At 45.7% G+C, this 15,764-nt stretch overlaps 1 protein-coding gene across 16 annotated transcripts in view; it reads right to left on the bottom strand.

Annotated features, from left to right (window-relative positions):
* The window catches only part of NUSAP1 (nucleolar and spindle associated protein 1), a 48,646-nt gene that overhangs the window by 5,436 nt on the left and 27,446 nt on the right, over positions 1-15,764 (bottom strand). For 10 of the 16 annotated variants that reach the window (XM_009428843.5, XM_063794762.1, XM_001149079.8 and 7 more), the window contains exons 7-8: positions 10,117-10,304; positions 3,943-4,100 (exon numbers count right to left, since the gene is read on the bottom strand). In XM_009428843.5, the coding sequence (XP_009427118.1) occupies positions 3,943-4,100; positions 10,117-10,304 (346 nt within the window). The remainder of the gene's footprint in view (positions 1-3,942; positions 4,101-10,116; positions 10,305-15,764) is intronic. The other 6 variants (XM_009428844.5, XM_009428846.5, XM_009428854.5 and 3 more) reach the window with 1 other exon arrangement.

Here is a 15,764-nt window from a genome sequence, read left to right as displayed (position 1 = left end):
TCTTAAAAATACACGTTATAGGCTGGGCATGGTGGCCCGCGCCTGTAATCCCAGCACTTTGGGAGGCCGAGGTGGGCGGATCACAAGGTCAGGAGATCAAGACCATCCTGACCAACATGGTGAAACCCTGTCTCCACTAAAATACAAAAAATTATCTGGAGGTGTGGTGGCTCACGCCTGTAATCTCAGCACTTTGAGAGGCCGAGTCGGGTGGATCACCTGAGGTCAGGAGTTCAAGACCAGCCTGACCAACATGGAGAAACCCCATCTCTACTAAAAATACAAAATTAGCCAGGGTGGTGGCACATGCCTGTAATCCCAGCTACTCGGGAGGCTGAGGCAGGAGAATTGCTTGAACCCGGAAGGCGGAGGTTGTGGTGAGCTGAGATTGCGCCATTGCACTCCAGCTTGGGCAACAAGAGCGAAACTTGGTTTAAAAAAAAAAAAAAAAAATTAGCTGGGCGTGGTGGTGCATGCCTGTAGTCCCATGCCGAGTAGGCTGAGGCAGGGGAATTGCTTAAATCCGGGAAGCAGAGGTTGCAGTGAGCCAACATCGTGCCACTGCACTCCAGTCTGGCGACAGAGCAAGACTCCATCTCACAGGGGGAAAAAAAAATTAGCTAGGTGTGGTGGCACGTGCCTGTAATCCCAGCTACTCGGGAGGCTGAGGTAGGAGAATCACTTGAACCCGGGAGGTGGAGCTTGCAGTGAGCCAAGATTGCGCCATTGCACTCCAGCCTGGGCAACAGGGTGGGACTCCATCTCAAAAAAACAAAAGAAACAAACAAAGAAAAAAAAAGAAGCTGGGTGCAGTGGCTCACGACTGTAATCCCAGCACTTTGGGAGGCCGAGGCAGGTGGATCATGAGGTCAAGAGAGCGAGACCATCCTGGCCAACATAGTGAAACTCTGTGTCTACTAAAATACAAAAATTAGCCAGGCGTGGCAGTGTGTGCCCAAAATCCCAGCTACTCAGGAAGCTGAGGCAGGAGAATCCCTTGAACCAGGGAGTCGGAGGTTGCAGCGAGCCGAGATTGCACCACAGCACTCCAGCCTGGCGACAGTGAGACTGTGTCTCAAAAAAAGAAAAAAGTTATAGCTTGAATGTTTGTATCTCCTGCGATCCCAAATTCATATTGAAATCCTAACTGTCAATATGACTGGTGTAAGGAAGTAGGGCCTTTGGGAGGTAAATAGGTCATGAATGGGATTCAGGGCCTTATATAGGGACCCCATAGAATTTTCTCTAGCTCTCTTTCTGCCACATGAGCATACAACAAGAAGTTGGTAGTCTGCTACCTGGAAAACAGCCCTCACCAGAATCATGCTAGTGCCCTGATCTGCTCTCATCCAGCCTCCAGAACTATGAGAAAGAAATTACTGCTGTTTATAAGATACAGTCTTTGGTGCTTTGTTATATAATAGCAGCCGCAAAGGACTAAGACAATCTACATGAATAGTCTGAAATAGATGAGAGTCTGAAATAAGGGTTAAAATGGAGAAAAGGGAAGAAAACAATAATTGAGGAAAGCTAACCATTGAGATTAATTTCCTTTGCTAAGCAGCTTTGTAAATGTTCTGAATATTTTGTTTTTGTATTTTTAGTAGAGACGGGGTTTCAGTGTGTTAGCCAGGATGGTCTCAATCTCCTGAACTCATGATCCACCTGCCTTAGCCTCCCAAAGTGCTGGGATCCTAGGATCAGCTGGGAGTTTAGAATTCTGTTGAAGGAAATGACGGTAACTTTTCAGCTTATTTCCCTGATAACAGATATGGCTCACACCTGTAATCTCAGCACTTTGGGAGGCTGAGGCAGGAGGATTGTTTAAAGTCAGGAATATTATTAATAAGGGCTCTTATCACTTCAGAATATTAATTTTTGGCTGGGCGTGGTGGCTCATGCCTGTAATCCCAGCACTTTGGCAGGCCGAGGTGAGCGGATCACGAGGTCAGGAGTTCAAGACCAACCTGGCCAATACGGTGACACCCTGTCTCTACCAAAAATACAAAAATTAGCCGGGCGTGGTGGCGGGCACTTGTAGTCCCAGCTACTCGGGAGGCTGAGGCAGGAGAATGGCGTGAACCCAGGAGGCGGAGGTTGCAGTGAGCCAAGATGGTGCCACTGCACTCCAGCCTGGGTGATAGAGTGAGACTCCGTCTCAAAAAAAAAAAAAAAAAAAGAATATGAATTTTTGTACCACGAAGTTAAAAATATCCAGGATGGTGTAGTTTTGTTTTATTTTTTTGAGACGGAGTCTTGCTCTGTCTCCCAGGCTGGAGTACAGTGATGTGATCTCAGCTCAGTGCAACCTCTGCCTCCTGGGTTCAAGTGATTCTCAAGCGAGTAGCTGGGATTACAGGCGCGTGCCACCACGCCCGGCTAATTTTCGTATTTTTAGTAGAGACGAGGTTTTGCCATGTTGGCCAGGTTGGTCTCCATGCCACCATGCCCAGCCTAAGGATGGTGTAGTTTAGTTAGCCTTTTTGCTACAGTTGGCCATCAGTTAATCCTTTCTCTCCCAATCTCTTTTTTTTTTTGAGACAGGGTTTCACTGTGTTGCCCAGGCTGGCTGGAGTGCAGTGGCACAATCTCGGCTCACTGCAACCTCTGCTTCCTGGTTCAAGCGATTCTCCTACCTCAGCCTCTTGAGTAGCTGGGATGATAGGTGCATGCCACCATGCCCGGCTAATTTTTGTATTTTTAGTAGAGTGGGGGTTTCACCATGTTGGCCAGGCTGGTCTTGAAATTCTGACCTCAAGTGATCCACCCACCTCGGCCTCCCAAAGTGCTGGGATTACAGGCAAGAGCCACTGCGTCCGGCCAATCCTTTCTTTTCATAGGGGGAAGCCACAGGTCATTGCCAAATGTGAACCCTTGCCTACATCTGTGAAACAGCAATCAGGATCTAAGACCATTTAGTTAAAAAAAGCACAAAACCCTGTGTTCAAGCTATCCCACTGTATCAGTATCAAATGCTGACAGGGAGTAGAACAAGGGGCTGCCATACACTGCCACTGGAAGCACAGATTGGTACAATTCATTCAGGACAGTAAATGTCTGCATATTTTCCAATCCAGCTGTCCTGCTCCTAGGTCTAGGGAAACTCTTGCACATGTACAGGAGACATGTTTAAGAGTATTCATAGCAACATCATATATAATAATGAAAGCTGGAACCACCCACATGTTCGTGAATAGTAAAATAGATAAACTGACATATACCCACACCACTGAAAAATACTGTGAAAACGAGTCAACATGGTTGAATCTTGAAACATGAAGTCTGTGGTCTGGGATCCTGTTAGTGTCAGAGTCCTCCAGGACCTTTCCGAGGCTGCAACGAATACTGTGCTCATCCTCCGAATCCCTGAGTCCCACAAGGGGCACAGTGCCCTTCCTGGAGGGTCACCATTTTAGGATTAGATGGAGCTCTCAGGCAGATATCTGGTTTTTGCTTATGTCTCTGGCATTTCCCCCACTAGTACACAATTAAAAATACACTATGGTAAAATTTTTGCTTTTGATTATAGAAATGGAAAGGGTTTAAGGAAACAGATACAGGCCGGGTGCAGTGGCTCACGCTTGTAATCCCAGCACTTTGGTAGGCCGAGGCGGGCGGATCACCTGAGGTCAGGAGTTTGAGACCAGCCTGACCAACATGGTGAAACTGTCTCTATTAAAAATATAAAATTAGCCGGGCATGGTGGCATGTGTCTGTAGTCCCAGCTACTCAGGAGGCTGAGGCAGGAGAATTGCTTGAACCCGGGAGGCAGAGGTTGCAGTGAGCCAAGATCCCGCCATTGCACTCTAGCCTGGGTGACAAAAGCGAAACTCCATCTCAGAAAAAAACAAACAAACAAAAAAAACAGATACACCTAATCATTTTGGGAAGTTACATGGCTTAAAAATGAAACAGATTTCTTTTGTTTGTTTTTTTTTTTACCAGCAGCAGAATTCCCCGTGATGGTCTTTAATTTGTGTGTCCCAAGCACAGCCTCGCCTTTTGGGGTGCCCCCAGACACCGTCACATGTGCAGACTTTCTGGCTGGAGTCTTGGTCAGTGAACGCTTATGCTCATTATCTTTAGTAGCAGCTGAAAACCTAAATAGGACAGCAGAGTACAAGACATGAGTACTGTGGCAAGAGTAACTTGTGTCTAGCTTATAAATAAAACCACTTGACTATCAGCAAGCAGTGAAAAGGGCCTCAATTAATAATTGTCATAGGAACGAACCTCTTTTGCAGAAGAGACATATTCCTAAAAGGCTAATGCTAAATTAAATCACATATCAACTAACATTATTTGTAAAATATGTTCTTGTCTTTTCTGCTCTCCCTGCCTTGGACAATGATGGTGATGGAGGAATAGGTGTGGAGGCCTCATTATAGTCCAAGAGGCAAGCCAAAAGCTCCTCTTCCTCCTCCTCCTCCTCCTCCAGGTGAGGCGAAGTCACAGGTAGCAGAAGACTGCTATGCTAGGTGAGTGGTGAGAACAGGTCTTGTATGTTCCTAAAAGAATGTCATTCATTTGTGTGGTAGAGAAGCCCATTCTTTACCATTCTTTACATATGGCAAATTGCCACAAATGTATTTGATTGATTGACTGATAGTATTTTTTCTACATTTTAACATCTCTGAAATTGGGATGTGTTTTTACAATTCATAAGATGTCAATAGTTAATTGGTAGTGTTTTTTCTTGAGACAGGTTCTGGCTCTATTACCCAGGCTGGCGTGCAGTGGTGTGATCTCAGCTTGCTATAACCTCTGCCTCCTAGGCTCAAGCCATCCTCCTGCCTCAGCCTCCTGAGTGGCTGGGACTATGGGTATGTGCCACTGCACCTGGCTAATTTTTTTTTTTTTTTTTTTTTTTGAGATGGAGTTTTGCTCGGTCGCCCAGGCTGGAGTGCAATGGTGCGATGTTGGCTCACTGCAACCTCTGCCTCCCAGGTTCAAGCGATTCTACTGCCTCAGCCTCCCCAGTAGCTATGATTACAGGCATGCGCCACCATGCCCGGCTAATTTTGTATTTTTAGTAGAGATGGGGTTTCACCATGTTGGTCAGGCTGGTCTCAAACTCCTGATCTCAGGTGATCCGCCTGCCTCAGTCTCTCAAAGTGCTGGGATTACAGGCATGAGCCACCGCGCCCAGCTAATTTTTATATTTTTAGTAGAGATGGGGTTTTGCCATGTTGGCCAGGCTGCTCTCAAACTCCTGGGCTTCAACCATTCACCCATTTGGCCTCACCAAGTGCTGGGATTATAGGCGTGAGCCACTTTGCCCAGCCAGTAGTGATTTTTCTTTCTTTTTTTTTTTTTTGAGACGGAGTCTCTCTCTGTCGCCCAGGCTGGAGGGCAGTGGTGCGATCTCAGCTAACTGCAAGCTCCGCCTCCTGGGTTCACACCATTCTCCTGCCTCAGCCTCCCAAGTAGCTGGGACTATAGGCGCCTGCCACTGCACCCGGCTATTTTTTTTGTATTTTTAGTAGAGACGGGGTTTCACTGTGTTAGCCAGGATGGTCTCGATCTCCTGACCTCGTGATCCGCCCGCCTCGGCCTCCCAAAGTGCTGGGATTACAGGCGTGAGCCACCGCGCCTGGCTGATTTTTCTTTCTTTCTTTCTTCTTTTTTTGGAGATGGAGTCTCGCACTGTTACCCAGGCTGGAGTGCAGTGGCGTGATCTCGGCTCACTGCAACCTCTGGCTCCCAGGTTCAAGCAATTCTTGCCTCAGCCTCCTAAGTAGCTGGAATTACAGGCGACTGCCACCATGCCTGGCTAATTGTTTTGTATTTTTAGCAGAGACGGGGTTTCACTATGTTGGCCAGGCTGGTCTTGAACTCCTGACCTCGTGATCCGCCCGCCTCGGCCTCCCAAAGTGCTAGGATTACAGGTGTGAGCCACCATGCCCGGTCTAATTTGTCTTAATGGTTCATAAAATAACAATGAGCCTTCATTCAATTAATGGTATCTTATGGTGTGAAGTCCAGACCCACCTGTACATTGCAGTGAAGCAAGGGCCAAACCTCTGACCATGGTGTTCTTTTTTTTTAGACAATGTTTCGCTCTTGTTGCCCAGGCTGGAGTGCAATGGTATGATCTTGGCTCACTGAAACCTCCACCTCCTGGGTTCATGTGATTCTCTTGCCTCAGCCTCCCAAGTAGCTGGGATTACAGGTGCACACCACCATGCCCAGATAATTTTCTATTTTTAGTACAGACAAGGTTTCACCATGTTGGTCATGGCTGGTCTTGAACTCCTGACCTCAGGTGATCCACCCAACTCGGGCTCCCAAAGTGCTGGGATTACAGGTGTGAGCCACCGCACCTGGACCATGGTGTTCTTAAATGAAATCAGAACCACCAATTACAGGTACTTCATATTCCAAGCTAATTCAATAAATAGAATTCTAAACTTAAAGCCATTTTTAAGTTTGAAAAACTACATTGGAGGAACAGGAAAAAAAAAATCTGATTAAAACATGGGCAGGCTGGGTGAGATGGTTCACACCTATAATCCCAGTACTTTGGGAGGCCAAGGCAGGAAGATCGCTTCATCCTGGGAAGTCAAGGCTGCAGTGAGCCATTACTGTGTCACTGAATTCTAGCCTGGGTGACAGAGCAAGATCCTGTCTCAAAAATAGAATAGGCCAGGTGTGGTGGTTCACACCTGTAATCCCAGCACTTTAGGAGGGCAAGGCAGGTGGATCACTTGAGGCCAGGATTTCTAGACCAGCCTGGTCAGCATGGTGAAACACTACCTCTACTAAAAATACAAAAAAAAAAAAAAAAAAAAAAAAGAATTAACTGAATGTAGTGGCACACACCTGTAGTCCCAGCTACTCAGGAGGCTGAGGCATGAGAATTGCTTGAACCCAGGAGATGGAGGTCGTAGTGAGCCGAGATCGCGCCACCACACTCCAGCCTGGGTGACAGAGCAATACTGTCTCAAAAAAAAAAAAAAAAAAAAAAAAAAAAAAAAAAGAATAAAATAAAAAATACAATTATGTTAGATAATTGCACATGTTGGAGAAGGGCTGTCATGCACCAGTTCTATTAGATACTGCAAATGTCTTTAAAAAAGTAGAAAATAAAGTTTTGATATTAGAAGTAATCTGAAGACTTTCATCTATGGGGAGAGTCCCACTGAAGGTGACTTTGATGTCAGAAAAGTTACAAGTAAACAAAAACAGGGATCAATGGGGCATGAGATAGTGATGATACTGTAGTTCCCACTAGGTTATGATATTGGTATTTGAGGAAGAGTTAATTTTTCAGTTCACTGTAATGAGATACTTTCTGTAAGCATTTAGCTTCACTTCTATATTTAAGTCAATGGAAAAGTTTCTCCTTAGGCATCTTGGCAGTCATATATTAATAAAATGAAGAATATCTGACTGGGCATGGTGGTTTATGCCTGTATTCTTAGTACTTTGGGAGGCTGAGGCAGGAGGATCGCTTGAGGCCAGGAGTTCAAGACCATCTTGGGCAACATAGCAAGACCTCATCTCTACAAAACAGAAACAAAAGCAAAAGAACACATATTTCAGAGTGCTGTCAGCAAGATGGCTGACTAGAGATGCCTGGCATTCATCCCCCACAAGAAAGGACGAAGGCAACAAATAAACAGCTAAGATTTTTAGAATTTTATTTTTGGAGACAGCTTTCACTATGTTGCCCAGGCTGGCCTCAAACTTCTGGACTCAAATGATCCTCCTGCCTCAGCCTCCTGAGTAGCTGGGATTACAGGTGGGAGCCACTACAGAAAAAAGCTAAGATTTGACTGGAGTGTCAACAGGAAAGCACTGGAGTGCATCAGGGGAGTGGAGATGCACCTGTGGTGAATGGAAGCCCAGGAGGGCCGCCAGAGGCATCTAGCCTCTGCAGCCCTGTCTCCTCTACCAGAATCAGATCTGCCCGCAGTCAGGAGGGGATTCCTGTTGTGAAGAAACACTAAACTGAAGATCCCCACCAGCCCCCATTGCTACTGCAAGCACCTACAGTCCTTACTACGGGAGAATACCCAAGTCTAATAATACCCAAGTCTAATAATACCCAAGTCTCCCAGTTTGGAGAGTTGCCAGGAATTCCTGCAGCTGCACTGCCCTGGATTAGGAGCACAAGGTGTGCATTATCTACCCGCCACTAGCTTCTGCAGCACAGAACCATCTTCAGACCAGAGCCACTTCTGGAGTGCACTGTGCTCTGCTGGGGGCCAGTGGCCACTGCATGTATCCATTACTAGGGCTCAATATTCATTCTACCAAGCCCACAGGGGCTTGGCAGGGGTGGCTGCAACACCATGACCCCAGTTGCTTGGAGCCTAGGCAGATGTGCTCAAGGCGAACCTGCCCTTGAGCTGGCCAAACTGCCACATGCCCTCCCTGGAACGGGAGAGACTCTCAAGCAGCTGACATACTCTGATGCTGGCTGAGTGGCTATGTGCCTGTGGCTAGGGCCTGAGAAACAGCCATGAGATGCCTCACCCCTGCAGAGAAGCCCCTGACCTGCTCAACGCCCCTGTACTCCTAGTAAGGGCCTGAGAGGCAGCGTTGTAAGCAGCCTCTGGTAGACATGCCCGAAGGCCAGCCAAGCAGCCATGCAACTGCATACCAGGGCTGAGAAACAGCCCCATGGTCCCAAACCTGGCAAAGCCACCATCACCACCAACTCTCTTAGCCTAGGCTACTGAGAGACTTACAAATGCCACTAAAATGCATTACAGCTGAAGAAACTACACAGAGACTATATTCCTGTGCCCACTTAGAACCAAGGCCAACACACCCCACTTAAATGACACCCTAAGACCTATTCATATGAGTATGTTCTTCCCTATGAAACCTCCTCTATAAAATTGGAAGAGGTGACTTTCCTAACAGATGTGTAGAAATCAATGCAAGGACACATAAACCATGAAAATGTAGGGAAACAAGTCACCTTCAAAGAAAAATGGTAATTCTCCAATAACCCTATTCATAGGGAAATATATGAAATACCAGAAAAAGAATTCAAAATAATAATCTTAAGGGAACTCAGTGAGATACACAAGAGAATACAGACAAGTCAATGAAATCAGAAAAACAATTCATGATTTGAATGAGAAATTTAAGAGGTACATATACCTGGGTGCGGCCAGGCACGGTGGCTCATGCCTGTAATCCCAGCACTTTGGGAGGCCAAGGCAGGTAGATCACCTGAGGTCAGGAGTTCAAGACCAGCCTGGCCAACATGGTGAAACCCCGTCTCTACTAAAATAAAAACTTAGCCAGGTGTGGTGGTACGTGCCTGTAGTCCCAGCTACTCGGGAGGCTGAGAATCGCTTGAACCTGGGAGGCAGAGGTTGCAGTGAGTCAAGATCTCGTCACTGCACTCCAGCCTGGGCAATGGAGTGAGACTCTGAATGAAGAAAAAAAAAAAAAAAGAAAAAAGGAAAAAAAAGAAAGGTTGGGTGCAATGGCACGTTTGTAATCCCAGCACTTTGGTTGGCCAAGGTGGGATGATCACTTGAGCCCAAGAGTTCAAAACCAGACTGGACAATGTAGTGAGACCTTGTGAAATTAGCTGGGCACGGTGGTTTCAAACAGCTAGAAGGAGGATACTAAATATAAAGAAATGATAACTATTTGAGATGATGGATATGCTAATTACCCTGATCTGACTACAATACAATATATGTATTGAAACATCACTATGGGCCGGGCGCGGTGGCTCACGCCTGTAATCCCAGCACTTTGGGAGGCTGAGGTGGGCAGATCATGAAGCCAGGAGATCGAAACCATCCTGGCTAACATGATGAAAGCCCGTCTCTACTAAAAATACAAAAAATTAGCCAGGCATGGTGGCACGTACCTGTAGTCCCAGCTACTCGGGAGGCTGAGGCAGAAGAATCACTTGAACCTGGGAGGCGGAGATTGCAGTGAGCTGAGATTGCGCCACTGCACTCCAGCCTGGGCGACAGAGCGAGACCTCATCTCAAAAAAAAAAAAAAAAAAAAAAAGAAAAGAAACATCACTATGTACCCTATGAGTATGTACGAATATTATTTGCCAATTAAAAAAATTTTTTTTATATAGTCCATGTGAAATCTTGTTCATGATTACATTTTGCAGTGATTTCTTTACCTGACACCCGTTTTAGCTGCAGAGATAGCAGAGCGCTTGAGTGACCCCTTCAGACCCAAGGTACTCTGACTTGCAGGGCCACAAGACCGGCCTTGCGAGCGTCGTTGGTTGATGGGAGTAGAAGCCACAGAGATCCTTCCTCTTGGAGGTACTGGAGTCCTGACCCCTCCCTTATTGATGGGCTGCTGCTGAAGAGAAAATGCATCATTTTAAAAGCTTGGCCTCTCCAACATGGTGAAACCCCATCTCTACTAAAAATACAAAAATTAGCCGGGCGTCGTGGCATATGCCTATAGTCCCAGCTACTCAGGAGGCTGAGGCGGGAGAATCACTTGAACCCAGGAGGCGGAGGTTGCAGTGAGCCGAGATCACACCAGCCTGGCAACAGAGGAGACTACATCTCAAAAAAGAAAAAACAAAAACAAAAACAAAAAACAAACAAAAAGGCTTGGCCTCTGATACAGTATTGTCTCCTAGGCAAAGTTCAGAAGAGCGTTTCCATTTATCCCTGAAATTCCTCATTTGTAACTCCATTTGGAATCTTTCCTTTCCTCACTACCTCACCTCATCCTATTCTACCTGTCTGGCTGGCTCCACAGTTACCTGCCATTTATTGCTATGGGGATTCTGTTATAAAGAGCAATTTCCAGTTGTGGCTGAGTAAGGAGTTACAAGAAAGCCTTTCCCGGCTGCTATGGACCCAGGCATTTTCTTTCTTTCTTTTTTTTAATTTGAGACAGAGTCTGGCTCTGTTGCCCAGGCTGAAGTGCAGTGGCACAATATGGGCTCACTGCAATCTTCACCTTCCAGGTTCAAGCGATCCTCCCACCTTAGCCTTCTGAGTAGCTGGGATTATAGGCACCTGCCACCATGCCCAGCTAATTTTTGTATTTTTAGTAGAGACAGGATGTTGCCATGTTGGCCAGGCTGGTCTCAAATGCCTGACCTCAAGTGATCTGCCTGCCTTGGCGTCCCAAAGTGTTTGGATTACAGGCGTGAGCCACTGTGCCCAGCTATCTGGGCATTATCTTTTCTTTCTTTCTTTTTTTTTTAAATGAGACGGGGTCTCTTTCTTTCACCTGGGCTGGAGTGCAATGGCATGGTCTCAGCTCACTGCAACTTCTGCCTCCCAGGTTCAAGCGATTCTCCTGCCTTAGCCTCCCAAATAGCTGGGACTACAGGCGTCCGCCACCACACTCGACTAATTTTTGTATTTTTAGTAGAGACGGGGTTTCACTGTGTTGGCCAGGCTGGTCTTGAACTGCTGACCTTGTGATCTGCCTGCCTCAGCCTCCCAAACTGCTGGGATTACAGGTGTGAGCCACCACGCCCAGCCTAGCCAGACATTTTCTAACTAGAGACATAATGTAGAAAAACAGTCCCTTGTAGCCACAAAGGAAGAAAAAAAGATTATTTTGGAAATACGGAAGCTTTGAGACGTTATATACAGTTTATTAAATATAAACTTACGCCAGGTGTAGTGGCTCACAACCTGCAATCTCAGCACTTTGGGAGGCTGAGGCAGGAGGATCGCTTAAGCCCAGGAGTTCATGACCAGCCTGGGCAACATTAGGAGATCTTGTCTCTACAAAAACAAACCTAAAGAACGTATTATATATTTAACATGTGGAATCTACAAATAATTCTACCCTCTCCCTCTATCCCCAAACAATAGCTTTTTGAAGTCCTTTAAAACAAAAAACAAAAAGAGGGAAGGAAATAAATGCTTGAAGGGTTTCACTTAGGGTATCTGTCTTAGATATTGTCAAGGCACAAAGAGTAATTGAATATCTTATTATCATTAGTCTAACATCTGTTGCAAGCAGAAAAAATTAACTTTATTGCCTGTCAACTGAGATACAACAATTGAAATTAATATTTAGAAAAATAAAAATGTAGGTTAAGAATTAAATACAGGGACTAGAAATAAACATAATCTGGTGGCCCATGCCTATAATCTCAGTACTTTGGGAGGCAGAAGAGGGGGGACCGCTTGAGCCTAGGAGTTTGAGACCAGCCTGGACAACATAGGGAGGCCTGTCTCTACAAAAAACTGAAAAATAGCTGGGTGTAGTAGTGCATGACTATTGTCCCAGCTACTAAGGAGGCTGAGGTGTGAGGATCACCTGAGCCCAGGAGGTTGAGGCTACAGTGAACCATCACTGCACCATTGAATTACCACCTGGGTGACAGGGTGAGATTCTGTCTCAAAAAATATATATATATGTATATAATTTTATATAAAAATTGTATATATATATATATACGCCTATATATATATATATAGAGAGAGAGAGAGACAGAGAGACAGAGAGACAGAGAGACAGACAGGCAAGATCTTTTTTTTTTTTTTTTAGATGGAGACTTGCTCTGTCGCCCAGTCTGGAGTGCAATGGCGTGATCTTGGCTCACTGCAATCTCCGCCTCCTGAGTTCAAGCAATTCTCCTGGTCAGCACCCAGAGCAGCTGGGATTACAGGCATCTGCCACCACGTCTGGCTAATTTTTGTATTTTTAGTACAGACGGGGTTTCGTCTTGTTGGGCAGGCTGGTCTTGAACTCCTGACCTCAGGTGATCCACCCACATCAGCCTCCCAAAGTGCTGGGATTACAGGCGTGAGCCACTGTGCCCAGCCATATATATAAGTATATATGTCTATACATTTTTTTGAGACAGGGTCTCACTGTCACTGAGCCTGGAGGACAGTGGCCCGATCTCAGCTCACAGCAATCTCCGCCTACAGGCTTCAAGCATTTTTCCTGCCTCAGCCTCCTGAGTAGCTGAAGTCAAGACCTTTCTAAGCATGACAAAAAAGTAAGCCTTAAAAGGAAGAGTTGGATAAATATAACTACAATTAAAAATCTTCCACAAGGCAAGATACTATTAATCTAGTTAAAAGGTAAACAACGGGGCCAGGCACGGTGGCTCACGCCTGTAATCCCAGCATTTTGGGAGGCCGAGGCAGGCAGATCACGAGGTCAGGAGATTCAGACCATCCTGGCTAACTCAGTGAAACCCCATCTCTACTAAAAATACCAAAAAAAAAAATTAGCCGGGCGTGGTGGCGGGCGCCTGTAGTCCCAGCTACTCAGGAGGCTGAGACAGGAGAGTGGCATGAACCTGGGAAGAGGAGCTTGCAGTGAGCTGAGATTGCAGATCACGCCACTGCACTCCAGCCTGGGTGACAGAGCGAGACTCCGTATCAAAAAAAAAAAAAAAAAAAAGATAAACAATAGAAAAGTATTTAAAACAGATAATATATACCATTAATATAGATAAATAAGAATAATAATTGAGAAAAAGCAAATCTGCATAAAAATAGCCAATTATAAAATATAGAGATTTATAACTATATAAGGTACCTTGGAATACAAGTTTTCCAATCTTTTTATTATAAATAAATAGATAAATTAATTAAAATAAATTAATTAAATGTAGGTATATATGTATTTGTTTATTTGAGATGGGGTTGTTCTATGTTGCCCAGCCTGGTCTTTGACTCCTGGGCTCAAGCAACCCTCCCACCTCAGCCTCCCAAGTAGGTGGGATAATAGGCATGAGCCACCACACCCAGATAGTTTTCTGATCTTTTTAGAGGGCCATTTGACAACTAGATCAAACAAGTCTGTCTTTTGTTATCATAAAAGTCAAAGAGAGGCTGTCATGGCCAGAATGATCTCTTTAGGATATCTGCTTATTACTGTCCATCACCATCCAAATGACCAAGCCCCAAATGTGCCAGGAGCAACTTCATCTCAGGTATGGTGAAGTTATTGTAATTGTTTTTTTTAATTCTCTAGTCTCCAAAGAGATCATACCAAGTTATATATCTGATAGGCCAGTTCCTTAAACATTCAGGGTGAACAGTGTTATTTTAGAACAAAACTCATTCAGATGGGTCTATCAGGCTGGAGTTATACTAAAAAGTAAGATAAACTATTCGTTTATTCAACACATTTTCTAGAGCAATACTCAACGTTTATGGTTGAGACAGTCGTTCTTGCTCTGTCCTTAACTTTTACTTAGAAAATTATGTCATCCATATTACAAAATATAGAAAGCAGCAGCTTGACTCTTTTTTTTTCTTTAGAGATGGAGTCTCACTGTATTGCCCAGGTTGGTCTTCAACACTGGGGCTCAAGTGATCCTTCGGCCTAACCCTCCCAAAGTTGTGGATTGACAGGTGTGAGCCACTGTGTCTGGCTGAAACCTTTTTTAAATTAACTTAAATTAATTTTTTTTTTTTTTTGAGATGGAGTTTCACTCTTGTTGCCCAGGCTGGAGTGCAATGGCATGGTCTCGGCTCACCGCAACCTCTGCCTCCCGGGTTCAAGCAATTCTCCTGCCTCAGCCTCCCGAGTAGCTGGGATTACAGACATGCGCCACCATGCCGAGATAATTTTGTATTTCTAGTAAAGATGGGGTTTCTCCATGTTGGTCAGGCTGGTCTCAAACCCCCGACCTCAGGTGATCCGCCTGCCTCAGCTTCCCAAAGTACTGGGATTACAGGTGTGAGCCACCACGCCCTGGCCTATTTTTTTTGTTTTTTGAGATGGAGTCTTGGTCTGTTGCCCAGGCTGGAGTGCAGTGGTGTGACCTCCATGCACTGCAACCTCCACCTCCTGGGTTCAAGCGATTCTCCTGTCTCAGCTTCCCGAGTAGCTGGGAGTACAGGCACCCACCACCATGGCCAGGTAATTTTTGTATTTTTAGTAGAGACAGGGTTTTGCCATGCTGGCAAGATCTGTCGAACCCGGGAGGTGCAGGTTGCAGTGAGCCAAGATCGCCCCACTGCACTCCAGCCTGAGTGACACAGTGAGACTCATCGCAAAAAAAAAAAAAAAAAAAAAAAAAGATGGATAAACAGTGCCTTCAAATGTGGTAACAGTGAGGACAGGAGTGGTGGCTCACGCCTGTAATCCCAGCACTTTGGGAGGCCGAGGTGGGTGGATCACCTGAAGCCAGGAGATCGAGACCAGCCTGGCCAACATGGTGAAACCCCATCTTTACTGAAAATATAAAAATTAGCAGGGGCTGGGCGCCGTGGCTTATGCCTGTGATCCCAGCACTTTGGGAGGCTGAGGCAGGTGGATCACAAGGTCAGGAGTTCAAGACTAGCCTGGCCAACATAGTGAAACCCCGTCTCTACTAAAAATACAAAAAATTAGCCAGGCATGGTGGCAGGCACCTATAATCCCAGCTACTCAGGAGGCTGAGGCAGGAGAATCGCTTGAACCTGGGAGGCGGAAGTTGTGGTGAGCCAAGATCACGCCATTGCACTCCAGTCTGGGCAAGAAGAGTGAAACTCTGTGTCAAAACAAACAAACAAACAAACAAAAATTAGCCGGGTGTGGTTGTGGTTGCCTGTAATCCCAGGTACTTGGGAGGCTGAGGTGGGAGAATCACTTGAATCCAGGAGGTGGAGGTTGCAATGAGCCAATATTGTGTCACTGCACTCCAGCCTGGGCAACACAATGTGACTCCATCTAAAAAAAATAAATAAAATTACAAATACAAATATTAGCTGGGTGTGGTGGTGGGCACCTGTAATCCCAACTACTTGGGAGGCTGAGGCAAAATAATCTGCTGCATCCGGGAAGCAGAGGTTCCAGTGAGGCAAGATCGCACCATTGCACTCCAGCCTGGGT

The sequence above is a fragment of the Pan troglodytes genome, chromosome 16, assembly GCF_028858775.2.
Source record: "Pan troglodytes isolate AG18354 chromosome 16, NHGRI_mPanTro3-v2.0_pri, whole genome shotgun sequence".
NCBI lineage: Eukaryota > Metazoa > Chordata > Mammalia > Primates > Hominidae > Pan > Pan troglodytes.
Note: the sequence above shows the minus strand (reverse complement) of the source record. Positions and strands in the feature narration are given on the sequence as shown.